This window comes from Mesoplodon densirostris, chromosome 16 (genome assembly GCF_025265405.1).
Source record: "Mesoplodon densirostris isolate mMesDen1 chromosome 16, mMesDen1 primary haplotype, whole genome shotgun sequence".
In the NCBI taxonomy this organism is placed as follows: domain Eukaryota; kingdom Metazoa; phylum Chordata; class Mammalia; order Artiodactyla; family Ziphiidae; genus Mesoplodon; species Mesoplodon densirostris.
In genome coordinates, this window is record NC_082676.1 from 59,966,272 (window position 1) to 59,990,565 (window position 24,294).

Sequence of the window (24,294 nt, forward strand, 5' to 3'; positions counted from 1 at the left end):
CTGGAGATTTTTCCCTTTTGGAGCCTTAGTCTTCTCAACTGTTCAATGGGTCTAACCAGGCTGCTGTTGGGAAAATGAAATGAACTGAGACCTGCAAAAGCCTAGCCCACGGTGTCAGGATAAGCCAATGACCAGGGGTGGGGGGTACGACGGGCCTGGCAATCGGACCTGTGCCTGGGGAGAAGCGACGTGGGCAGGAGCAGCTGAGCTGCAGCGGGAGGGGCAGCAGGGGAAGGGGCATGCCGGGTCCTGGTGGGAAGCGGGCAGGAGCAGCGAGACAGGGGAAATGGAGCCTCTGGGAGGGTGGGAGGGACCCTACCTGGAAAGAAGGAGAAGGAGGGAGAGGTGGTGGGAGGGGCATAAAGAGACAAGGTGAAGGGGGAGAGCAAGAAGGACGGGGTGAGAGACAGCAGAGGCACAGACAAAAAGATCAAAAACCAGACGGACAGACAAACACGTGCACAGGTGGCGCATGGTGGAGAGACTGAGGGGACAGGGGGAACAAGGCCAGGCTGAGGAAGGGAAACACCCTCAAGGCAGGTGGCTGCACGGACCCCGGCCCTAGGCACCTGCAGCACCCAAAGGAGCGGCTTTTATGTTTGTTCTACGCACACCCGATTTTGGTTACAAAGGGTTAAAACATAAAACAAGGGCCGCCGCCAGAGGCGTCCAGTCTGGGAGCTCCTGCCTCCTCCTCTGAAGGGGCCCCCAGCAGAGGGAGAGGGACAGGGCACAGGCAGTGTGGGAGGCAAGGAGGCTTCTGTGCCCCATTTTGCGGGGTGGTACTACGGCAACTGTGAAGACGGTATTAAACTCATTTGTAAGCAGTTAGAAGAAGAGACCATAAAAGACTATGGGTGCAGCCTGGGGCCCCTGCCCCAAGGGAAGCACCTGGGTAAGGTCATAAGCTCCAGCGGAACCAAGCTGAGAACACCGCCCAACTTGACCAAGCAGCTCTCAAACACCCTGCAACACCTACTCAAAGCCGGCAGCACAAAAACCACATGCGACCAAATGGACTCCCAGCCTAGGGCAGTAACGTTCTCTGGCTGCTGCTGGGAAGCAGAAAACCGTATTGGGTCACACAAGGCCCACTTGCCGTATTTTTTAAACAATAAAATCTCAAGCACATTACTTTGTGAGCTTTCAGTTTTATTAGAAACATCACAAGAACAGTCAAGAAGCTGTGTCTGCAGACACGATGGGTTCTGTTACTGGTTCCACAAAGACCTTCCAGAGCTCCTGCAGCAAACAGAGAGAGGGGGAGATTCCGAGATGTGCAAACGAGACTTCACAATTTCATAAAGGGACGTAATCAGCAAAAGAGAAGCCCCAAACAAGACGTGAAAAACGGGCAGCATGAAAGCTACTGCAAGAGCAGGGAGCCTCTCCTGGTGCTTTTGTTGCTCTGGGCTGTTCCGTGGAGGCGGAGCTGGATGCCGAGTCCTGGCACTGATCTGAGAGGCAGGAGGCTGCCACACTGTCAAAGGGACCAGAACGGCCACAAGTCGCACACCTTCTCCATTCTGGGAGCCGTGCAGCACGGCTGCTGGGTTTTGTGAGGATCTGATTTCTTGGCTGCGTGATGCTCCTCTTAATGCTGGCAGGTGGAGAAGGTACAAAACACGCCAAGTTCTTAGTGGGAGCCTGGCACCCTCACGAGCAGGAGGAGCCTGGGAAGCTCAGAGGCCAAGGAGCGACGAAGGGAAGGCCCTCCTCGTACATGGAACCGCACACACGAACGAACGCAACGCCGCGCTTGCTGGCTGAAGGGACCGGAGGGCGAGCTGAGCAGGCCCCTCCTCCTAAGAGCCAGGCCGGGTCTCCAAAGACCCAGACAAAGGGCAGCCGCAGACAAGAGGCCAAGAGAACGAAAGACCTTGGGACTTATACGAATCCAGCTCCTACAAAGTTTAAGGGATTTTAAAGGGTCTTCTGACTTTCCAGATTTCCCCCTAGTGCTGGTTTTAAAACTGTAATAGGAAGTGATTAACCCCAGCCCTGCCCTTTCCTGGCTGGGACTCACCTTGTCTCTCACTGAGACAGTCCGCACCTAGAGCATGTCATCGGGGTTACTGCTCAGAGACCTATGTGATGGGACTCCACTTGCCCCGTCAGACGGGCCATCGGCCATCAGGCAAGCCCGCCTAGGCCACGAGGCCACACACTTTCACAGTGAAGACATGGCCGTCAGCACTGGGGCTCCTGCATCAAGATCTTCAGCCCAGTCAAGAGCAACCCACACGCAACGCCCCCCCCGCCACGGCTCCCGCTTCCCCTGGAGTCTGCACTGCCCGCGGAGAGAGGAAGTGCTCTAAGGCCAGGTGACCGTTGGCCAGGCAGGCCCTCCTGAACCTGGAGAGAGCCCAGCGTCGGGGTCAGCGGGGAGAGCGCGGGCCGGGCTGGACCTGGAGGCTGGCTCACGGCCTCCTCCAGCCGACAGCCTCACGCCAGAGCAAGCTGCCCTTGGGCGGGCACACCTACCAGCTGCTGGATGCGCTCGTAGACCAAGAGCTGCGGGAAGGAGACGTCCACCGGCTCCACCGTGAAGCGCAGGCGCCCACCGGTCAGCCCCTCCAGTCGCCGCAGGCATGAGCGGAAGTGGTCGTAGGCCTCGCACGTTACGTCCAGGTGCCGCAGCGTGAAGTTCAGCCTGTGCACAAGCCGCGACACACACACTGCCTGTCACCACCAGAGGCTCTGCATCTCCCTCCCGTCACGGCGCTGGATTTTAACTGAGCGCCTCCTGCGTGCTGGACGCCAGTGCGCGGCCTTCCGGCATCTGCAGGAGAGCCTGGGAGGTGGGGCCGGCTACGGCCTCCGCTCAGGCGGGGAATGGGGCTCAGAGAGGGGGAGGCACGTGCCCAAGATCACACCCGAGTGATGGGGTCCACACGTTGCCACTGGTCACGTGGACCCTGAAGGGGGTCCTGGACGTCATCGGTGTAAACAACGCTGCAACAGATGTGTCCATCTGGACGGCTCTGTGCACGGCTGGGATCGCTTCCTCAGGGCCGGTTCCAGATGCTGAACTGCTGGGTCAATCAGTGTGTTCGCATGTGTAAAATAGGTAGCTAGTGGGAAGCTGCTGTATAGCACAGGGAGCTCAGCACAGTGCTCTGTGATGACCTAGATGGGTGGGATGGGGGGGTGGGAGGGAGGGGATATATGTATACATAGAGCTGATTCACTTTGCTGTACAGCAGAAACTAAGGCAACGTTGTAAAGCAATTATACTCCAAAAAAAAAAAAAAAATCAGTGTGTTTGGTTTTATGGCTTTTGCTATATACTCTAAATTGCCTTCAGAAAAGCTGTGGGCTATCACAAGAATTAGAGGAAAATGTGTGCAGGGGGCCCAGCACCAAGTCTATCACAACACGGTCACTCCATCAACAAGAGCCCTAACGTTTCAGGACATCCGGGCGGAAACGCCCTGGAGGGGCTCTGACTGAGTCAGGGCGAGGACAGAGGCCCGGGGTGCAGAGTGGACATGTGTCTGGGCTCTGACGCACTCACTGCCCAGCCACGGCCTGGATGGGTCCCTGACGCCTCAGCCCTCCTCGCGTCGGCTGTGCGATGGGGGTGGTAGTGCCTGCACACGGGGTTGGTGAGCGGATTAAGCGAGGCCCCGTGTGTGAAGGACCCGCAGGCCCGGCCACAGCAGGTGCTGGATAAGCAAGTGACGAGGAAGACACCAGTGAGGATGCATCTGGAAGGCCCCGCAAGGAGCTCACCTCTTCTCCACAGACAGGATGGCGGTGGAGGCGTTCTTCAACTTGTGAGCCAGTCGGGACAGTGTTTTAAACAGAGCATCAGTTAGGTCATCGTCGTAAAACACTGTGGGGAAGAAAACAGGCAAATATCAAGAGAAAATGATTCCTCAGCGGGCCCCATGGACGGAATCTTTGATAAACATGAACAGCCACAGCGCTCAGAACGAAAGCGGCATGGAGCCGTGGTGGGAGCCGGCTCGTGGCGACGTGCGGTGACACCGGCTGGGCCGCGGAGGCGCCCTCACCTTCGGCCGCGAGCAGGATGGTGGTGTGGCCGTACAGGTCAGAGATGTCCTCCTCCGACCAGCTGAAGGGGACCTCGGGATCTGTGAAAGGGGAAGGACACCTTGGGCTCAGCCCTTTGTCTGCGGGCCACCAGCCCTCACCGAGACAGACTGAAAGAAGCTTCAGGAGAAGAAATGCGGTCGGGTAAGCTCGGTGCAGTGGGCGCCACCAGGCAGCCCTGAATCCCAGCGCCTCCACCACGCACGTGGAAAACTTCAGGGCAGGAGGTGCCCTTTCTGCCAGGGCGGCTACCTTATCCATGGGGGCCTGACCTGCTGACTCGGCCAGTAGCCTGTGCAGAAAACGATCTACACCTCCGTCCATGGCATTCCTGCCCCCGTGGACTTGCTGTGTGACCCCAAGAAAGGTTCTTCACCTCTCTGGGCTGCAGTGTTTCCACTAGAATGGGCATAACAATGCTTCCCTCACAGGACTGTCGGGAAGACCAAAGGACCTCAAGTGTACTAGGTGCTTGCTAGGTGACAGGCACTCAACAAGCAATGATTTTCCTCACCTGACATGTGACAGGGAAAAGAAAAGTTCTTGTACAAAGAAAGAGCAAAGGTGCAGGTGTGAAACAGTCTGCATAAGAAATTTAGAAATCTCCCCCACCCAGCAGCCCCTGAACCCCTGGGGCCGACTCCCTGCTGCAGGCAGAGGACGGGTGCTAAGTGGGAAGCTGCTTCCTGGCAGGCAAGTGGTCTAGGCCCTGGAGTCCCAGACTTGGGTTCACACCCTGACCTGCCAGGTACCTGTGACCCTGGGCAGGCACTGAACCTCTCTGAGCATCAGTCTTCCCTGGAATTAGGGACTATAGGACCGACTGGACAGTGAGACTGTGAGTCTGAATGACAGAACGAGTGTAGGGTGCCTGGCATGCAGAACCAAGAATGGCAGCTGTCACTCATCAGCCAACGGAGCTAGGACTCTGCTGGGCGGTCAAGGCCACAGGGCTGACGGCCTGAGGGCAGCACAAGGAACCACTGAATCAGCTGGGACACGAGAGAGGAGGCCACGCACCTGTGCAGAGATCGTCTTTCAGCCAGTCCAGTTCCTTGACCTTAATCACACCGCCTGCAAAACAAACACAAGCGCAACTCCCCAAACTCTGAACACAGTTAGGGAAGGAGATAAAACTTCCCACTACACACCAAGATCCATCCATCCCACATTTTTTGAGTGCTAAGCATCAGGCTTGGTGTCGGCCCAGGGAGCAGAGATTCATGAGGTACGTCCCTGCCCAAGGAGACCGGCAGGGAGCAGACACTGATATGAAAAGGACGTGCCAGGTGCATGGGAGGAGAGGGCTCTCGTGTCAATGGGTGTCAGGGAAGGCTTTGAGGAAAAGGCACTTCACACCGCTCCTTCCTTCCAGGCCTGCTGACGGGCTGCTGTGCCCTGGGCATTCAACAAACATGACACAGGGGATCAGACAGGGCCCTGACCTCATGGAGCGTGTGGTCTAGTGGGGCGGCAGATGCCCATCAACTAGTCCCACAAATGTCAAAATACCATGGTTCAAGGTGTAAGCAGAGTCTGTAAGGGGACTGTGATCTTGCCTGGAGGTCTGAGCGTGATTAGGAACAGACGGGAGGAAGAGGGAGAGGAAACAGGCAGGAGGAGAGAGCAGAGCAAAGGCCCCAAGGGGACAGAACCTCCAGCAAGGCCAGGATGGCTAGAGCGGAGGGAGCCGCTGTGGGGAAGGGGCTGCCGACGGGCAAGGGCCAGGCCCTATGGGGTCCGGACAAGCCAAGGAGTTGGGTCTCTACTCCGAGAGCAATGAGCAACCTCTGAAGGCTCTGAAGCCCGTGGGGCCAGATGACCCGGTCGGAGCCCAGAAGAGCGCCCCAGATCGCTCAGAGCAGGAGGCCTGGCCGGGCAGCTCCTCCGTCACGGCAGCTTACTCCTGCGGCGGGGCAGGAATCTGATGGTCAGGCCGACAGGGCGGGGGCGCTCTGGGCAGAGTGAAGAGCATGTGAAGTGAGCCCGTGGCTCGCTGGATGCAGGGCTAGACAGCGGGGCTGCCAGGACAGGAGACAGGAAAAGCCGGCCAGGGCCAGACCAGGAGGTGTGGAGCCAGAGGAAGAGCTTGGACTTCACCCCGGGAAGATGCTCAGCGGGGAGTGAAGGGGTCAGGCTGCACCTTAGAAAGGTCACCCTGGATGCTTGGGCAGGTCAGAGAGGAGCTGGAGAGACCAGGTAGGGCCCTGCGACCTGCAGGGAGGAGAGATCTGAGGCAGGACGTGGCTGTGGGCGTGGGAAGAGATGAGGCGAGGACAGAGCCGTCAAGCATCTGAAGTGACGCAAAGCCGAGACGCCCGCTCCCTCCACCCACTGGGGTGTCCAGGGACGCAGGGAGAACCCCGCCTCCCAGTCATGGTTCTGGCTGTCTGTCTCACCTGTAAAACAGGGAAACCTCCCTCCCGGGCGGGGACCTGCTGGGCCTCACCTCCAGTGGCAGTCAGGTGGCTGTTAAGGGCAATGTTTCGCTGGCACATGGCCAAGAGATCTGCACCGACATCTGCAAAAACAGAAGGGCCAAGCCATAAGGTGCCAGTCGTGACGACACTTTTATCTCTGTGCTTCTGCCTGGAGAGAGCTGGTACCAACAGCACGGCTGCAGAAACGTGCAAAATTGAAACGCAAGTTTCTCCTGTGTGTTTTACACTAAAATGAACCATGTTCACCTTAAGGCTCTTTCTAATGATCTCTGCCTTAAATCAGAGAAGACTGCCCTGGTGGGGACAGACTCTGCATTCCAGGGAAGGGTGAGAACTCCCAGCATCTTTAGAGCACATGACACATGCACACACGTCCCGAATCCACCCTCCATATTTCTCATGACCCTGAGCTGGTGTCATGGCCCCGTCAGAGGCGAAGCGACTCAGACAGTCACGTGGCTGGGCAGAGCCAGGGCTGGGATTTGAACCCAGGTGTCTCTGACAACAAGCCTCGCTCTTTGACACCCCAGAAAACTGACCGGAGCCAGGAGGGCGTTTGGATGTGATCGGTGGAGACAGAGCGCGTTCAGGCAGGCTGGAGGCAGGCACCCTGGTGCCTGACTCACTGTCCCGCCGTCATGTCTCCCGAGCCACCTGCTGCTCTGATGAGATGGGGGTTCCTGTCACTTGAGCAGACCTGAGTTGTAGCACGGTGTATCCTTGACAGCAGTGGGGGCCGTGCTTTGCCAAAATTAACTTCCCATTAGGAGAGCGTGCGTGTGGGGGGCACAGGGGGTCTTGTGAATGGCATTCGCCCGCCCACTGCAGACTTCCCGGGACTGGACCGTTTCCACCCCAGGGACCATGCAGAGCTGGTGTGTGTGTGTGTGTGGGGGCTCTGCTCACCGAGGGGCCGCACCTGTCTCTTTTCCTGGGCCACTGGGTAAAGAGAATACACTGATGTATGTGCCTGACAACACAGGACTGGGTCAGCAGTTTTTAAGCCTTTATGGTACTTTTTGTCAAAACAGATCTTGTGTGGGATTCTAACACGCCAAGCGCATAGGAGAGGAGCAGCGATGGCTGAGCGGGGGTGGGAGACCCAGAGCCCTGGGGCTGCCCCCGCCCTCCGCCCCTTGGCCAGCCCCCGAGGGAGCCCACAGAACCCTGCTCCACAGAAAACAGCCTGAGCCCCCCACATGATGAGAGGCACCATGCTGTGAGCCAGCGGCCATGTATGTGACCTTTGCCCAGCCACCTGACCTCAGCCTTACCCCGCCCACTTGGATGGAGGGGATGGTGACAGGCTCCCCGGCGACTGCCCAGGGTCACTGTGAGGTAAGGCGCTGATGCTCATGAAAAGGCTCTACTAACTGGAAAGTGCTGACAGGATGCAAGCTCTCTTCCTCTCCAGTAAACCTCTCTCAAGGGTAAGATAACTTGATTAGATGCTGTTGTCAGGTGCTAGGCATGAGCACAGCCCTGGGGTGTTGCTTTACGGCTTGACTCTTGAGAAGTTCACTGGGGATTTACCCTGAATTGTCAAGGAGGAGTAAACAGGGTGGCTTCCGCAGGGTATCTGAAAAGTACTCCTGACTCCCAGGCCACCCCTAGCTTCCCCTTTCCTAGCTCAGAAGCAAAAGACGTGCGCCACGAAAATGTCAACTAGGAATCGACGAAATGCAAAGCACGTCAGCAGCACCACTTCCTGCCTAGCAGATATCGAAGACTTAAAACATAATGACACTAACAATAATTACTTGATAAGATACTATTGTACTTTCTTATAAACTGGTATACTCTCCCTAAAAAAGCATGTCGGCAAATCTGGAGTGTAACTGACAGTACTGCACTGTGTCAATTTGCTGGTGTGATCCCCAAACTATGGTATAGAAGATGTTACCACTGGGGGAGCTGGGTGAAGGGTACATGGCACTTTCTATACTATTTTGGCAACTTCTATGTGAACCTAATATTATTTCAAAATAAAAAATTTAAAAAGCAATCATTTGACCATAAGTATCAAAAGCTTAAGAAAGTTCCCACCCACTTCGAGGAATCTAGTTTAAGGATTACCAGACAATGATGCACAAAGGTATTTGTTGCAGTGCAATAGACAAATGCAAACAAAACAAAACATATGAAAACAGCCAAAATGTCCAGTAATATAAGAATGGTTAAAAAAAAAAGGGACAAAATATTACCTGGTCATTAAAAGACATCTGTAAGTAATTTTTAATGACGGTGGAAAATGCTTTTTCCCTTTTTTGACATTTTTGGCAGGATACAGCACTGAATATATACAGTTTGATTTCAGCTATTGTTTGGGAATAGGTACACACAAAGGAAAAGGAAAAAACTTGTAAAAAATATATATACGAACGTTAAAAAATAGATTCTAAAGCTCCCTGAGTACAGCGACTTGATCTGTTTCATTCACTCCTGGGTCTCCCGCATCTGGAACTGTGTCTGGCATGTAGTGGGCATGCAATGAACTGCATATTGTTGAATTTATATGGGGAATGTAAAATTATGAGGAAATGTTATTTGCTGTTCTACAAATTTTCCACAGAGAGTAGGCAAGATTTCTATCATCAGAAAAAAAATAAGGAGCTTGTTTTTAAGCCATATGAGAGGTATATTCCTCATGGTTTTCTGAGACGTTTACTCTTTTGAGGGGGTGTGAACAGAGGTACCAGCAGAACCACTGGTCCTGCACCCGCCGGTCCTGCTGGGTCATCCTCACGCTGCTGAGAAAACAACGAAGGGTGGAGAAAACCAGCGAAAGAGGAGGGCAAAGTCAAGAGCAGCCAAGGTCCAGTGTCCAGTTTCCCTCCTCACTTTCTACCTAGTCAGCACACGCTCTGTGAAGAGCCTACTCCCCCTCAGCCTGAGACGGCGGGGCGTTACCTGTACAGTAGACGGTCTGCGCCACGGTGGCCGCGAGGATGCTGGCCAGCCCGGTGCCCGCCCCGAGCTCCAGCACCGTGCGACCCTGGAAGAGGTCCCGCTGGGACAGGATGTAGTCCGCCAGGAGCAGGGAGCCCCGCCACACCTGGAGGGGAGAGGGACCAGGAACAAAGGTGGCCTGCGGCTCCCGAGAGACCCTTCAGGGCTGTGGGAAGCGGACGGGACCTACCCACCTGCTTGCCAACATCCTCCAGGGGGGTGGCCATGGTGTGCTCTGGACGGGATGGAAACCGAGAGAGAAAGGGCCACCGTGAAAACGGGGATGGACAGAACGGAGACAGATGGGGTGCGGGGGAGGCAGCAGAAACACAGGCCAGGCTACAGCCAGGAGGGGGCGCGCGAGCGTCGCTCTCATTCAGATCCCTGGGTCTCTCCGCCCGCAGCCCAGAGACTCGGGTCACAGGAGGACTTGGCCCAACTTGATCAAACACACATACCCCACACTCCACTGTTTTACGTTCAGTAACCGCATGTTACGATCATAATATATTTATGTTCTTTTGATCAACTGTATGGGAATAATAATCACAACTCATTCCAAAATATTTTCTTACCCTCAGAACCACACTAGAAGTTAACAAAATAAGTTTCAGATTATATCCTTGTTAGATGAAAAATAAGTATGTTAGGGAGTATTCTCAAGCACAAAATACATCAGGACAAAATCTGGTGCTGGTTGCTGGGGGGAGGCGGAGAACAGAACTATGAGATCAAGGAGAAAAGGGAATGATGGAAAACGTTTTCCCTGTTAAATAAGAACCGGCTCTCGTGTCTTTAAGCAAGATGGGGACGGCCATCAAAACACCACGACATACGCACGGCAGGGAAGCTTCACAGGCTCGTCGGACTAGTTCACATCAAACCCCAGGCTCACCTCCAACCGGGAGCAGGGAGCGGGGGTGGGGTGGGGGGGAGGCGACAGCAAGGCTGAAGGGGTGTGTGTCTGTGTCTGTGTGAGTACGTGTGCACGTGCGTGAGAGAAGAGGCCGCCTGGCTTTCCAGCCCTGCTCCGGACCCTCAGTGTCAGCTTCCCCAATCCTGCCCATCCCTCTTCCCCAGTCTCTGCAGCCTCACGGCGTACTGTCCCTGGCCCACTGGCCCTTGGCTGGGGCTCGCGTCTCCCCTCCTCCCATCTTTCTTTTTCTCCTTCCAGTTTGCCTGGCTGAGCCAGGGGCACCCTCCCACGGGGACCTCGGTCGTCTATGCCTGGTTTTTTCTCCGAGGGGGCCCGTGGACTTAAGTTTTGCCTCCAGCTGCATTTAAGGTGTGCTCAGCTTCCCTCGAGTGAGAATATGGACTGAGCTCAGAAAGACCTGCATGTGAGCCAGGCTCAGTCACACAGTCTGGCTGGTGGCGTGAGTCACTGAACTGCTCAGCACCAGAGCCACAGTTTGCTCCTTTACAAGATACAGAAATAACATCACCTCATTCCTGGGCTCAATGGCCTCTCTAACCAGGGTCAAGGGCAGGGAGCTCCTGCCCCAGGGGAAAGTCACACTTTATAATTAAACAATTCCAGCGGCGTCTTAAGAACATAAAATTAAGAACATAAAAGCCCAGCCTGAGGAACACACGAGAATCTCCAGGGTTAGCAAATGGGGTTAGACAGACAGTCTTAGCATCTGAGCTGTACCCTGCCCCTACCAGGACTGTCTCTAGACCTGCAGGAACCCAGACTCTCCTCCTCAGCCCGTCTCCCTCCTCCACACTCAGATCAGTCCCCTGGAATGAAAGCTGACAGCAGCTTACGTTTTTTGAGCACCTACTATGCACCAAGCACTGTGTTAAGAACTCTACATGTGCCATCTCTCTCAGTTCCTCACAACCAGAGATTATACCCATTTTACTGACAAGAATACTGAACTCTGAGAGGTTAAAGGACTTGCCCAAGTCACAGGCCAATGGAAAAGGCACGTGACTCGGGATCCGACAGCCCAAGTTCTAGCCCTGCCTCTTCTGAGTTCTCTTTGCGTCCCAGTTTATCCATAAAATGGGGAAAATGATCACAATTTACTCTGAACCTTGCGTCTGTGGATTCCTAGCAGGTTCGTGGATAAACTTTAGATTTTTGACAATCCCTGGAAGTAGTCTGGAAAACACATTCTCCTCCCCCTAAGAGAATTTGATTTTAATCAGTTTCTCAAATGGGTCTATAACCTTAAAAAAAGGCTGGGCTTACGAATGGGAGGAACAGGGTGGCCAGGGGAGGGACACCTGCTTAGCACCTGCTCTGCACCAGGCCCTGCAGGAGCACTTACTGGGCAGTATTTATGAAATCACCACCAAAACCCAGGGAAGGCAGCTTCCCCGAGCCCCTTTCATAGGTCCAAAAACTTGAGGCTCTGGGTGGGCAGGATACTTGTCCGGGGTCCCCTGGCTTGTGAGGGGTGGAGGAGCTCTACAGGATCCTGAGACCAGGACCCCTTCCCCTGTGTCACATTTTACAGATGTGAGTACACAGCTGCGGATGGAATAATTAGGAGTTACTGCTTAAGCTCAGGTATTCAATGACCTTTCTATTCTCCTCCCTCAGGGCAGGTAGGGACCAAGTGACAGTGAGCCGAAAAGGAGGGTGAACTTCCAGGCGCTGTGAGATGGGGCTTCACAGCGAGGCAGAGCTGGTGGCACACTGACCCTACGCTGCCCTGTGGGACTTTGTTCTCAGCTTGCAGGATGGGAAATTCCCGGAACATTAAACATGTGCCCTGGAGGCCAAACAGCTCGCTGTGAAGTCTGCTGCTCCGCTCCTCAGGGAGGCCAGTTAAGTGACGGCTGAGGGAAAGGAGCAGTCATCCACCCCCAAGAATAAAACTTTCCGATGTTCTGATCACGTGACATGGGTAAGAAACATGGGCTGTGGTGTCAGACGGACCTGAGTGTGAGTCAAGGCTCTGCCACTGACTAGCTGTGTGATCTTGGGCAAGTTCCTCAACCTCTCTGAGCCTCAGTTCCCTCCTCTGTGAAATGGGAATACTCATCCCTGGAAAGGCCATGAGGACCAGAGGTAATCCACAGAAAACAGAGTAGGGCCCCCACCAGGGTGGTCTAGAACCAGCCTGCCTGGTACCCAGCAGGCACTCGGTAACCGTCTGCTGAACAGATAACCGCATGGCTATCAGAGCTGCTGTTCCGTCTGGGTTTCTGAGAGCGCCCAGTGGACCCCATGTGCGCAACCCAGGCCAGTGTTGTGGGAGGCCTTTACCTGGGACCTCAGGCACCATCCAGGACCCTGCATCTCAGTGAACAGACTCACATCAGAGCAGTGCTGGGGATGGCCAGAGCCCTGGCTGTGGAGATGGATCACGTGGACTCAGAACCTTCCTCCCTGCCCCCAAACGGCACGGCCTTGGGCTCGTCACTTCTCATGTGTAGCACCCCTCAGAGAGGCTGAGAAGACTGTGAGGTGAAGGAGGTGAACATCAAAGCACAACAGGTGCCTCATCGTCGCTGGCTTCCTTCCTGCCCTGGCTGCTCTCCACTCCTGGCATTTCCAGAGATCAAAATCCCCGAGTCACCAAAGCCCTCTGCCTGCCCCTACGCCCGGGCATGGATGCTCTGGGCCCTGCCTGAGTGCCTGCTGAAACCTCCTTCTGCCCCGCCTCTCCTGCCACTGCATCCCTGCCTCCTCCCACCCCCACGCCCCCAGCTTCTAGCTCCCAGCTCCCAGCCCATCTGATGGGCCCACACACTCCTCCAGGTTAACTCTGGATCTCCCTCCCCGTCCCTCCCCCTCTGCCCTGCTCTAGCTCCAGAATCTGCCATGGCTCCCTGCTGCGGGCTCCTGCGGGCCGAATCTTCCACAAACAACCCCGACCCACACCCAGGCGTGCTACGGAGGATCCGAGTACTGATGCAGGAGGCAGCAGCAGTGAAGCTTCCAGAGCAGGGACGGCCACGCTGGGACGTGTACAACCAGGAATGAGTTAGGGAGCGAGCCCTCCGGGAAGGAGGCAGAAGCAGAGGTGCGCAGGGAGAAAGCGCACGGAGGCTGAGCGGTGAGGCTGGTGTGAGTTGAGGCTGGAGAGGAGGGCGGAGCCACCTCACACAGGGGCCCCGGAGCTATGCTGAGCGTGTGGACTGTGTCCCGAGGGCAATGGGGAGCCACTGAAGAGTCTGGAGCAGGAGGGTGACTCGACAGCACTCTGGCAAGCTCTCCTGCTGTCGGCAGCACTACTGGCTCCCAGTGTCTGGACGCCGGTTCTGCTAACCTGTCCTGCCCTGAGATGCCTGGACGGGCCCCGTGCTCAGCAGCCTTGTGCCCCGACCGATGCTGTGGCGCCGCCTGGCGGCAGGTGAGCAGCCCTTTATTTACCTATTTTGATGACATCGTAGGGGCCACTCTCTCGTGCTTCGTCTCCCAGGACGTCATCTTCCTCCTGCGTTAGAATCACGGGATGTACCTTGTCTCTCGGAGGCCCCGAGGGCTTGGAGGGAGAGGCAGCCCGTGGTCTTCTCACAACGTCCAAATCCCCATCCTCGTCCAGCTGAGCTGCCACGCCCTCCTGGCTGGTGGCATCAACCCCAGCCTGGAGGGAGACTCCCTCACTGCTGCAGCCGCTTCTGGCGGGAGGAGTCACCTCTGCGTGATGGGCTCTGTGACTGCCACCCTCAGCCCCCGAGTCTGTCTGAGAGGCTTGGTTCCACAGAAGCTTGAACTGGGACAGGAAGACTGAAAGGCAAGACAAAACACAAAAGCAGAATATTTCCAAACCGTCTCCTTTTCTATTTCCCTTCCTCAATTTCCACCTGGCAAGAGTTTTAAAGGCCAGCCAGGTGAAAAAAAAAAAAAGGACAAGGACCTACTGTATAGCACAGGGAACTATATTCGATATCCGGTAAATAAACCATAATGGAAAAGAAAAAAAAAAAAAGGCCAGGTGGAAATATCATAAAACCAGCAGAAAAGGTCTGATTTGGCTGTGACGCTGCAGCCTCCAGAGCAGCCCCGCTGATGGGCACCTGCACTGCAGGCACTCGGCTCACAAGATCGCATTTACTCCTTACAGTGGCTGTGAAAGTGGCAGTGTCACTCTATTTTATTTATTTTTTATTTAAACATCTTCTTGGCTGCGCCACACAGCTTACAGGATTTTGGTTCCCGACCAGGGATGGGACCCACGCTCAATGTAGTGGAAGTGCGGTGTCTTAACCACCAGACCACTAGGGAAGTCCCAGTGTCGCTCTGTTTCACAGATGTGGAGGCTGAGGCTCAGAGGTTACGTGAGCCGACCAAGGTCACACAGCTGTGGGTGTGGCTGAGGCAGGATTCAAACCCAGTCCACTCAACCCCTGCGCTTCTGCCCTCCTCACCGCACTGTTCAGCCTTAAGGTTGGAAGTGAGCACAAGGATACTGTGTCCCTCACCACCTGGTGGCCAGAAAGTCACTGGGACAGGCTTTGGTAAGAGTATGGGTGCCAGGAGAGTTGGGCTGGAGGCAGGGGGTGTCCTGGGCCAGAGTCCTCCACGTCCCCCGACTGTCTGACCCTGGGGCAACTCACTTATCTGTTCTGAGCCTCAGTTTCCTGAATCCAGGAATCCAAACTGGGACATGAGGGAAAGGGGAGTTATGAATTGCACCAGAACAACAAGCAAATACAACAGAGTGATCGGAGCTGGGGAGGGTGGCTAGGGAGGGAAGAATGTTCTAGGCAGAGCGAAAAGCAAGAGCAAAGGTGCTCAGAAGGAAGGTACATGCAGTGTGTGAGGGGCGGAAAGGAGCAGAAAGTGGCCGCTGAGCAGCGAGGGCGGGAGAGAGAAGTGTGGACACACGGGCAGGGGCTGGGTGGGGCTGGGTCTCGCAGGCCAAGGTGAGGGCTCTGATTTCCTTCTAAGAGCAAGGGAAGCCCCTGGAGGGTCTAAATCAGGGCAGTGGTGTGATTTGCAATTTTCAAAGGACCCCCTGGGCTGCTGGGGAGAGGAGTGAGGGAGTGTGTGCAGGAGAAAGACCAGGGAGCCCTGGTGGGAGGAGTCAGCCGGGGGTAGGGGCAGTGTGCTGGGGGAATCCCTGGTCCCCGACTCCCCCACTGGCCCGTGGGCTCCCCCAGGGCAGAGCTCGACTCATTCCCTCTGTGTTACCGGCATCGCGTCCAGGTCTGGCACAGAGCAGGTGCTCGGGAGAGCACAGGGGTTTGCTCAGTGAAACAAGGGCACTTAAGAAGTGGTGTGAGGATAAGCTAAACAATCCAGTCTTCCCAATCTTTCCTGTGAGAAAGCAGGAAACACAATGGGCTCCCTGGGATGCAGGGACCTTACCGGGCTGCCCCACACCACTCAGCCGCACCATGAGGTGTCTCTGGTTTGGGGTGTGGAGGTGGACGTCTGACAGCACGGTGTCGCTTTTGAAGGTGATCTCGTCCATGGCCTGGGCTCCCCATTAACCATGGGACGGCAGCACCTGAGAGGCGAGAGCAAGTCCTCAGGACAGCAGGTCCCAGAGGGGAACAGTGTAAACGACCCCAGCCAGGTGGCAGAGAGCTCCCTTTTCAATCCTCTCTTAATTCTTCCTGAAGGAGAAAGTCTCAGAGCCTTGACAAGGGAACAGAATCCAGCTAGAACTGTTATTTTGTTTTGCACTGTGTTCATTTTCATAGTAATCGTTTATTTATGGCAAGAGATCTACATTTCCATTTATACTGATAAAGTTTTCCTTCCCTTTTTTATTTTTTCCAATTTTTTTATTACGAAATTTTTCAAAGAGCAAGTTGAGGGCATAGCATAATAAACGGCCATATACCCACTGCTTAGATTCAATGATCATTAATGCTTTTTCACATGATCAATCAATCCATCTATCTAGGTTTTTTCTCCCCTGAACTGAGCACCGTCTAGACATCACACCATTTAACCCCTAAATAATTCTTCAGCATCTGTCTCCTAAGAACATGCTCCTACATAACCATAAGATCATTAGCAGACCTAAAACAATTAACGATTCCCTTATACCATTTAAAACCCAGTTCATGATCAATTTTCTCCATTTGGCACCCAAACGTCTTTTGCAGCTAGTTTTTCCTAAACCAGTATTCAATCACAATTTATGCTTTGCATTTAGAAGTTGTTTTCCCTATAACCTTTTTCTTCTAGAAGTTGGCCCCAGCTGCCCATATACCATTTGTTTTTACCTTCTTTTTAAATTAAAAAAAAAAAAAAGAAGTGAGTGGATTTAAGGGAAAAGCAACTAAGGGAATCACTGTACAGGTGATATACAGATGTGGAAAAATTATGAAGGCGATACAGCAATAACTAAAATTTGGAAAACCATGCTGGAGGCAAGGTGGTCAAAAACAGGAAGGCTTTCCCTCCATCCAAATGTTCCACCTCATCAAAAAGCATTAAACAGCAGCAGACAGAGCCTTGAGCTGTGATGCCGGGCAGAGCAGGTATAAACCCAGTCTCCTACCTCCTTGCTACATGAACTTGAGAATATTACTCCACCTCTCTGGAGCCGTTTCTTCAGCTACATTCTCACCTTGCAGGGTTGGCAGTAGGTCGGGGGATGGGGGGAGATATGTGGGGGAAGGGTGTTAAGTGCTGAGCAGAGCCCTTGGTCCGCAGCAATTGTTATTAAATCCTTGGTTTCAGATGCTTGACCCAAACCTGCCCACAATCCCTGACCTCCTACAGGAACCGTTCCTACTTGGGTAGGTGTGTGCACTACGTGTGTGCCCCACGCATGTCATGAGACCTCTCGGGCCTCCATTTCTTCAACTGGAAAATGGGATCGTCATAACCCAGGCTGTCCACAATCTGAGTCCACATACTGGAGTGCCTACATTTAAGTACTTTCCACGGGGAAGCAAAAGTTGTACTAACACAAACATTTTTATAAAAGAGTCGCCCCTTGCTGGCTGGCTTTCCTATCTAACACTATAAGCCAGCACAAAGCAAGTGGCTTGTGAAGTGAGCCTGTGAATCTGGCAAATGGATGCAGGATTTCATGGTGTCAATGAAAGCAATGGAGAAGAAATGCTCGACCCTCAGGCCAAAGTCCTCAACCAATGAGGACTGGAAAAATTAGGATGGATCCAGGAAGAGTATCCAGTATAAATACAGCTTAGACCTACCATGACCAATCGTTTTAAAGACAGATCTGGCTCTCCCGTGACTGAAAGAGGTTCTGGGGGAAAATACTGCAACCACATACCAAATTTTCTTAAATACAGAGAAAAGCCAAACCCGTATTCTTAATTTCTAGTTGAAATTTCAATTTTAAAATCCAACCTGCACAGGTCTCCCAGGAAACGCACTCTACAATGGAGTACTAGGTTAAGTGGAATCCCTTTAAGGGGCTTTTCCTAGAACCAGATCTCTGGGAATGCAGAGGCACTTTGTACCTGTCTCAGCGTCTGTGTGAGGATGAAATGAGACAATGATCACTTTCAGGGTTCAGGACATAGTAAGTGCTCAATAAATGACAATAGGAAATATTATCATTATAGTGTTGATAAGAATAATTATTAACTGATGTGCTGGAAGATGTAATAAGACAATAGTTTCTCTATTTAGGAATAGCTGACTCACAGTCTCTGTCTGCGAATGCTGGGGCTGGATGGGCTTCAGTCCCCTCTTCTCACTGGGAGGAGGGAAAGGACACCCCGACTGCAGATGGGACCTCTGCTTCTTCCTTTGGGCAGCTGACAAGTGTCCTTGGCTCCTCTAAGGCTGTGGGGGCCAGACGCAGACGCTGTCATCTGAACCCTGTCAGCAGTGCCCACTGAAAGCAGTTTGCTGGGATCTGGAGGTTGAAATGCCTCCCCGCCTCCGAGGCTTTCTCTCTGCCAGGTGTCACAAGGTCATCAACAATCAGGAAGTAGGCGCGATTGTGGAACCGAGGCCCGGGTCTGTGGGGCAAAGACTTGGCCCTGGCCGCGGCGCGGAGCCGTAGTCAGGGGGCTCCAGGGTCCTCGGCCCTCGGGGCTCTTCGTTCTCTCTGTCTTGCCGCCTCCCTTAACTCCAGCTGGCGAGCTAAGCACTGCCCTCTGAAACTGCAGTCACAGCTCGGGCATCACCCTCCCTTCCTAATCCAAAACCGAGGGGGCTGCGTGGACCCCGAACGGAAACCCAGAGGAAGGCATGGACTCCGTCTCCCAACACCCTAGCTTAGAAGGGGAAACTGAGGCTGAGTGGGGACTTAGGCTTCAGGCCCGTGGGAGCCCGCACTTCAAGGCCAGGCTCGGTGCCAGGAGGCTCCCTGCACCCTTCCGCGTGCCGCCGCCTCGCCCACGGGCTTACCCACCGCCGGCCGCTGCCTGAAGTCCCAACCGAAACCCTCAACTCGGTGCGCAGGCGGCCACCATTGCAGGCAGCCTGCGCAGGTGCGGCCCCACCCCCTGCGCGTGCGTCCCTCCTCGTCTCCCGTGACCACGCCTACCTACCGAATCGCGCATGCGTGCCAGTCTCGCTGGCAGACTGGTGCAGCCCTGAGGTGAGTTTTGCGCCTGCCCAGGTTTGCTCTCACCTGCCCTGGTTTAATGGGGTGCCCGGCCTGGGTGGGACGGGTCTGCGAGAGGGGGGCCGTTAGGTCGCCCCAGGTCACCCAGCTAAGTGGCAAGGCTTGGATTCGAACCCAGGTAATTGGGCTCTAGAGCCTGTGCTGTTAACCAGTATACTAGCTATATACTAATTATCGTTATCCCTGCTCTTAGTACTCATTAATATAATAGCTGGTACTCGTTTCATTCATTCATCCACTCGTCAAGTCTCCAACACCAGGCGAATGAAGAACCTCAGGTTTATTAGCGTCTAACAGGAAATGAAATCTGATACAACTGTTGCACTTCAAGTAAGCTTCCAAGCACATAGGACCACAGATGTAAAATGTGCACACATTTACATGCACATACGGAGGGTCAGCATCAGTTTCGTGGATAAACATGAGGGGGTGGTTAATAGGGTGAGCAAGCAACATAAATAAGTGTTTTTAAAGGAAACAGATTGTTTCCTGAACTCCCCAGGACAGTACAGGGAGAGCCGGCTGAGCGTCTTGGGACCCCTTTCTAGTCTTGGTTGCGTTGTTCCCAGGGGATGTCTGGGTGCTAGGAGGGCACCGAGGAAGGTGGTGTAGACACCTCTGGGTTTTTTGTCTAAAAGCTTGTGAGAATAAAGCAGGCAGAGCCATCTTTTAAAAACAAAAGTCAGGTTACATCCCTCCTCTGTTCAAACCCTTGGAGGCCCCCACCTTGGACAGAAGGAAGTCAGTATTCTCACAGTCATCCCCTCCCCATCTCATACCCGATTCTTCTCCCTCCTATTCACCCGGGAGGCTTCTCTCCAGGACACCCACCTGCCTTGTTCCATTCCCTCACCTCCTTCTGGCCTGTGCTCAGGCATCATCCTCTTCTCAGTGAGATCTTCCCAGACCATCCTATTTAAAATAACCGTTTCTCGGGGAATTCCCTGGTGGTCTAGTGGTTTGGACGCTGCGCTTCCACTGCTGGGGGCCCAGGTTTGATCCCTGGTCAGGGAACGAAGATCCCACAATCCCCACGCCCTGGCCAAAAAAAAAAAAAAAAAAAAAAAAAAGCCACCTGTCCCCACCCAGGCACTCCCTGGTGCATAGGAGCTGCTCACAAAGTTCAATTTGTCGAATGAAAGAAGAAAGAGGAATGTGTGCTCACAGGGTGTGCAGAGAGGGTGGACAAAAGCAGACGTGATGTCACTGCCCATCTTTGGGCTGCCCGGATGTGTTAGGGAGCTGGACAGAGAGCTGCTGGGGGTCTGGGCAGTCCTCACTGAGATGTTGAGGTAATTCACGTCATCCCAGGCTTCCTGTCATCCTCAGCGTCAAGTTCAAACTCTCCACCTGGACCCTGTTAACCTTTCCTCCCTGAGGCACGGGCAGTATCCATTCTCCTCTCCTCCTATAGTTGTATAATATTTTTGCTGGGCACATGCCTCCCTCAAATTAAAGACTATTTCCCAGCCTCCCTTGCAATAGCAAGGACATGGGGTTAAAATAAAGGGATTAAGCCAATGGGATGTAAAGGGAAGTGTTACGGAGCAGTTTCCGGGACCCTCCCTTAAGCAGGAAACTGGGGAGTCCTTGGTTCCTGATACTTTGTCCCTTCCATCATTCATGAGGCCCAAAACTGATGTGCTATGAGGGCTCTACACTAAGTTATGGCAGAGTGGCAAACCTACTTGGAGGTCACCTCCTCCAGGAAGCCTTCCCTGATTCCCCCTCCTCCAGCTCACGACTATGAGTCTCTGGGCCCTCCCAGTCCTCTCTACTGTCTCCATCAGAGCACCTGTGACTCCCCAACCAGGTTGTGAGTACCTTGGAGGCAGGAGCAGCTGCTGGTTCCCCTCAGCAATTTATGCTGGATTTCTCTGTATCCACAAAGGAAAAGAGAATAATGCTTGTAAAGCAGTTAGCATCATCCTTGGCATGCTGTGAGCACTCAAGAAATGACAAGAGCACCTATAAACTATTACAGTTGACCCTTGAACAACATGGGTTTGAATTGCACATCATGGGTCAATTTATAGGAGGAGTTTTTTCACTAAATAGGTACTGTGGTACTATACAATCTGCAGTTTGTTGAATCTGCAGGCTGTAAAGTTATATTTGGATTTTCTTTTTTTTTCTTTTTCAAATTATTTTCCCATTTAGGTTATTGTAGAATATTAAGCAGAGTTCCCTGTGCTATACAGTCGGTCCTATATTTGGATTTTCAATTCTGCAGAGGGTCAGTGCCCCTAACCCCTGCGTTGTTCACAGGTCAACTATATTATTGCTTATACTAGTTCATTCAGGTGGTAAACGCCCCAGACATGTCGGAGGGGGCGGGCAGGTGGAGACCCTCTGGTCAACAGGTCCAGCTGAATCCATCGTTCACCATTCGGCCAGGTCCTGCAAATGTGAATGATGGAACTGTATTAAGGTTCTTATGGCTGCTGTAACAAATTACCACAAGTTTGGTGGCTTAAAACAAAATGAATTTATTTTCTCACAGTCCTGGGGGCCAGAAGTTCAAAATTAAGGTGTCATCAGGGCTGGGTTCTCTCCAGAGGCTCTCAGGAAGGATCCTTCTGTATTAGCTTGAGCTGCTGTAACAAACTATCAGAGATTGAGGGGCTTAAACAACTGAAATTTATTTTCTCACAGTTCTGGAGGCTGGAAGTCTGAGATCAAGGTGCCAGCATGGCCAGGTTGTGGTGAGGGGATTGCCCCTTGGGTTGCAGACAGCCACTTCTCACTGTGTCCTCACACGGCCTCTTCTCTGAGTACATGAATAGAGAGGGAGCAGGCTCTCTAGTGTCTCTTATAAGGACACTAATCCTATCAGATCAGGGCCCCATCCTTATGACCTCATTTAACCTTAATGACTTTCTTAGAGCCCCCATCTCCAAATACAGCCACACTAGGGGTTAGGGCTTCCATATATGAATTTGGGGGGACACATGCAGTCTGTAATACCTTTCTTGCCTTTCTCCTAGCTTCTGGTGACTCCCAGTGACCCCTGACTTGTAGATGAATTATTCCAGTGACACATTTGCTTCCATCTTCACATGGCCATCTTCCCTCTGTGTCTATGTCCAAATCGCCTCCTCTTCTAAGGACGCCAGTCATTGGATTAGGGCCCACCTAAACCAGTATGACCTCATCTTCACTTATTTACCCTGCAAAGACCCTATTTCTAAATAAGGTCACATTCACAGGTTTGGGACTTGAACACATCTTTTGGGGGAACATAATTTGACCCATAATAGAAAATATCTTAGAAGGGATGCTCCAGATCTAGTTTTTCAGCCCCCAGCTGTGTGAGTCACCTCAGCTATGGGGGTCCTCCTGGCTGAGACTCCCAGACATCGTAGTGCAGAGACAAGCCAGCCCTGCTGTGCTCCATCCGAATTCCTGACCCACAGAATCCATAAACATAACAAAAGTGTTATTATGGTCTATGCCGCTAAATTGGGGGGTAGTTTGCGACACAGCAGTAGATGCTCAGAATGAGGGGGAAAGAAAGCTGCCCTTCTTCGCAAAGCTTTGCAGATTAGGGGGAGAGGGCCCCCCGCGTTCCTGAGTCTTGGTTACATACACAACCACCCCTGAGGCTCAGACAGGTGAGGTGCTTTGCTCAAAATGCCAGCTGCTGAGTGGCAGAGCTGGGATGCAGACTCAGGTCTCTGAAATGTCCCAGCGTTGGATGGTGCCTTAGAGTGAGAAGCCGTTTCTAGCATCCCAGGCACGTCTTTTTCTTTGAGAGTCTCCCCCGAGGCTTGGCGATGCAAAGGTTACTGCACTACTCCCATATGCCGGAGTGTACATCACCCCCACTGCCTGGGCTAATGACAAATCATGTATGCAACAGAGGAATGCGGATGGTCTGCCAGATGTGTGATAAGAAACCAGCTTGCAGGAAATTGCTATCAGGTGATCATTATTAGCCCGGGTATTCAGAGCAGCCCCGTTTCCAAAGGTCTTGCGTTTACTAAATGCTTGATGCGTTTTCCCAATCGGCCCTGGAAGATTTTGTCCTCCTGGAGAGAAAGCTCTTCCCCTGGATCTGCTGAGAGCAGGTGATTATAATTCTACACCTCCCCCACCCCCGCATCTCACCAGCCTCTAACAGCAGCTGCTACAAATGCACAGTGATTGCCTCTCTGGTTCCTGGTACTGCGTAGAGAGAAACCAAGCTGACCGTCGAGTGCGATGGAGCTGGGTTCAAATCCCAGCTCAGCCACTCAGTAATCATAGTCACTCATTTGATGCGTGATTGTGGAGAGCTTTTCACATGCTAGGTACTCGGGCAAGTTACTTTACTTCTTTGAAACTTACTTTTCTAATTTCTCGAGTACTGATAATAATACCTACCTTGAAGCGTTGTTGTGAGAATGAGTGAAATAGAATGTGGAAAGTTCCAGACATGACTTTCCTGCACTTCTTGAGCTGATCTGAGCGTATCTCTTCATCTTAAAGAACACACCAATTTCACTAATTTTACCAAGTCATATTGTTAGATTTTTAAAAAACCAGTTAAGCCAGGTCACCTTTAAGGGACCTGGAAGGAAGTGTTTGGCCTTGGTGACGGTGTCACGACGTGGTTCGAGATTCTCCCCGGGGTTGCCGTCATGGCCGCATGCTTGTTCATCCCGGGAATGGCCACTGCACGCATCCACAGGTTCACTAACAGGGGCAAGGAAAAAAGGGTTGCCCATTATTCATATCTGTGGAACTTGGTGGAAAGAGATAGGCGCATCTCTGGAGTTGATCGTTACTATGTGCCAAAGGGTTTGGAGAACACTGATTAAGGAAGCATTTTCCTGATTGATGAAAAATAACTCAGTTATGCTCATCTACCACTGCTAGAAGTTTATGCAGTGTATTGTGTAGCATGCAGTGTATTTTGTACTCTGTAATCAAAATAAAACAAAAAAGTAAAATTAAAAAAATAAATAATTGTAAAAGCCAGTTACATAAATCAGGAGCTTGGGATGAACACACGCACAACTATATGTTAGACAGATAACCAACAAGGACCTACTGTACAGCACAGGGAACTCTACTCAATATTCTGTGATAACCTATATGAGAAAAGAATCTAAAAAAGAATGAATATATGTATATGTATAACTGAATCACTTGGCTGTACACCTGAAACGAACACAACATTGTAAATCAACTGTACTCCAGTAAAATTAAAATAAAAAAATTTAAAAAGCCAGTTATGATGCCATACATACTGTATAATATTAGTTAAGTAACAGAAAACACTCAAAAAATTACATGTTTTCTCAGGATATGTGCATATTATGTAAATACACAGAAAAAATCTGGAAAGATGCCTTCTTAGGATAGGGGCTGCTTTAAGAGGGAGAAAC

At 52.6% G+C, this 24,294-nt stretch overlaps 2 protein-coding genes across 5 annotated transcripts; one reads left to right on the forward strand and one right to left on the reverse strand.

Annotated features, from left to right (window-relative positions):
* Positions 1 to 1,135: 1,135 nt before the first annotated feature.
* On the reverse strand, positions 1,136 to 18,775 carry METTL22 (methyltransferase 22, Kin17 lysine). 4 transcript variants are annotated; one of them, XM_060078961.1, is made up of 12 exons: positions 17,992 to 18,775; positions 15,724 to 15,865; positions 14,048 to 14,139; positions 13,783 to 13,846; positions 9,644 to 9,684; positions 9,411 to 9,555; positions 6,509 to 6,580; positions 5,080 to 5,133; positions 4,020 to 4,100; positions 3,736 to 3,838; positions 2,485 to 2,653; positions 1,136 to 1,242 (listed from the first exon to the last, which is right to left on the reverse strand). In XM_060078961.1, the coding sequence occupies exons 2-12, from the start codon at positions 15,827 to 15,829 to the stop codon at positions 1,177 to 1,179; spliced, it is 993 nt and encodes a 330-aa protein (XP_059934944.1). In that variant the 5' UTR covers positions 15,830 to 15,865; positions 17,992 to 18,775; the 3' UTR covers positions 1,136 to 1,176. The 4 variants fall into 4 exon arrangements, with proteins under 4 accessions (XP_059934944.1, XP_059934941.1, XP_059934943.1 ...); XM_060078958.1 differs by having other exon boundaries at positions 13,783 to 14,139; XM_060078959.1 differs by lacking the exons at positions 1,136 to 1,242; positions 2,485 to 2,653 and adding an exon at positions 2,668 to 3,129 and having other exon boundaries at positions 13,783 to 14,139.
* On the forward strand, positions 15,851 to 23,724 carry LOC132476974 (NADH dehydrogenase [ubiquinone] 1 alpha subcomplex subunit 1-like). The gene is made up of 2 exons (XM_060079227.1): positions 15,851 to 15,934; positions 23,482 to 23,724. The coding sequence occupies exons 1-2, from the start codon at positions 15,851 to 15,853 to the stop codon at positions 23,722 to 23,724; spliced, it is 327 nt and encodes a 108-aa protein (XP_059935210.1).
* Positions 23,725 to 24,294: the final 570 nt, after the last annotated feature.

What these genes read in the sequence shown, in the direction of transcription:
- LOC132476974 (XM_060079227.1), top strand. Translation starts at nt 15,851, where the DNA reads ATGGGACGGCAGCACCTGAGAGGCGAGAGCAAGTCCTCAGGACAGCAG. An exon ending in GTGTAAACGACCCCAGCCAG is followed by an intron (nt 15,935 to 23,481) that starts GTGGCAGAGAGC and finishes GGGACCTGGAAG; the next exon opens with GAAGTGTTTGGCCTTGGTGA.
- METTL22 (XM_060078958.1), bottom strand. Translation starts at nt 15,829, where the DNA reads ATGGACGAGATCACCTTCAAAAGCGACACCGTGCTGTCAGACGTCCAC. An exon ending in CCACCTGACTGCCACTGGAG is followed by an intron (nt 5,134 to 6,508) that starts GTGAGGCCCAGC and finishes TTTGTTTTGCAG; the next exon opens with GCGGTGTGATTAAGGTCAAG. An exon ending in ATCCTGTCTGTGGAGAAGAG is followed by an intron (nt 2,654 to 3,735) that starts GTGAGCTCCTTG and finishes GCTTGTGCACAG; the next exon opens with GCTGAACTTCACGCTGCGGC.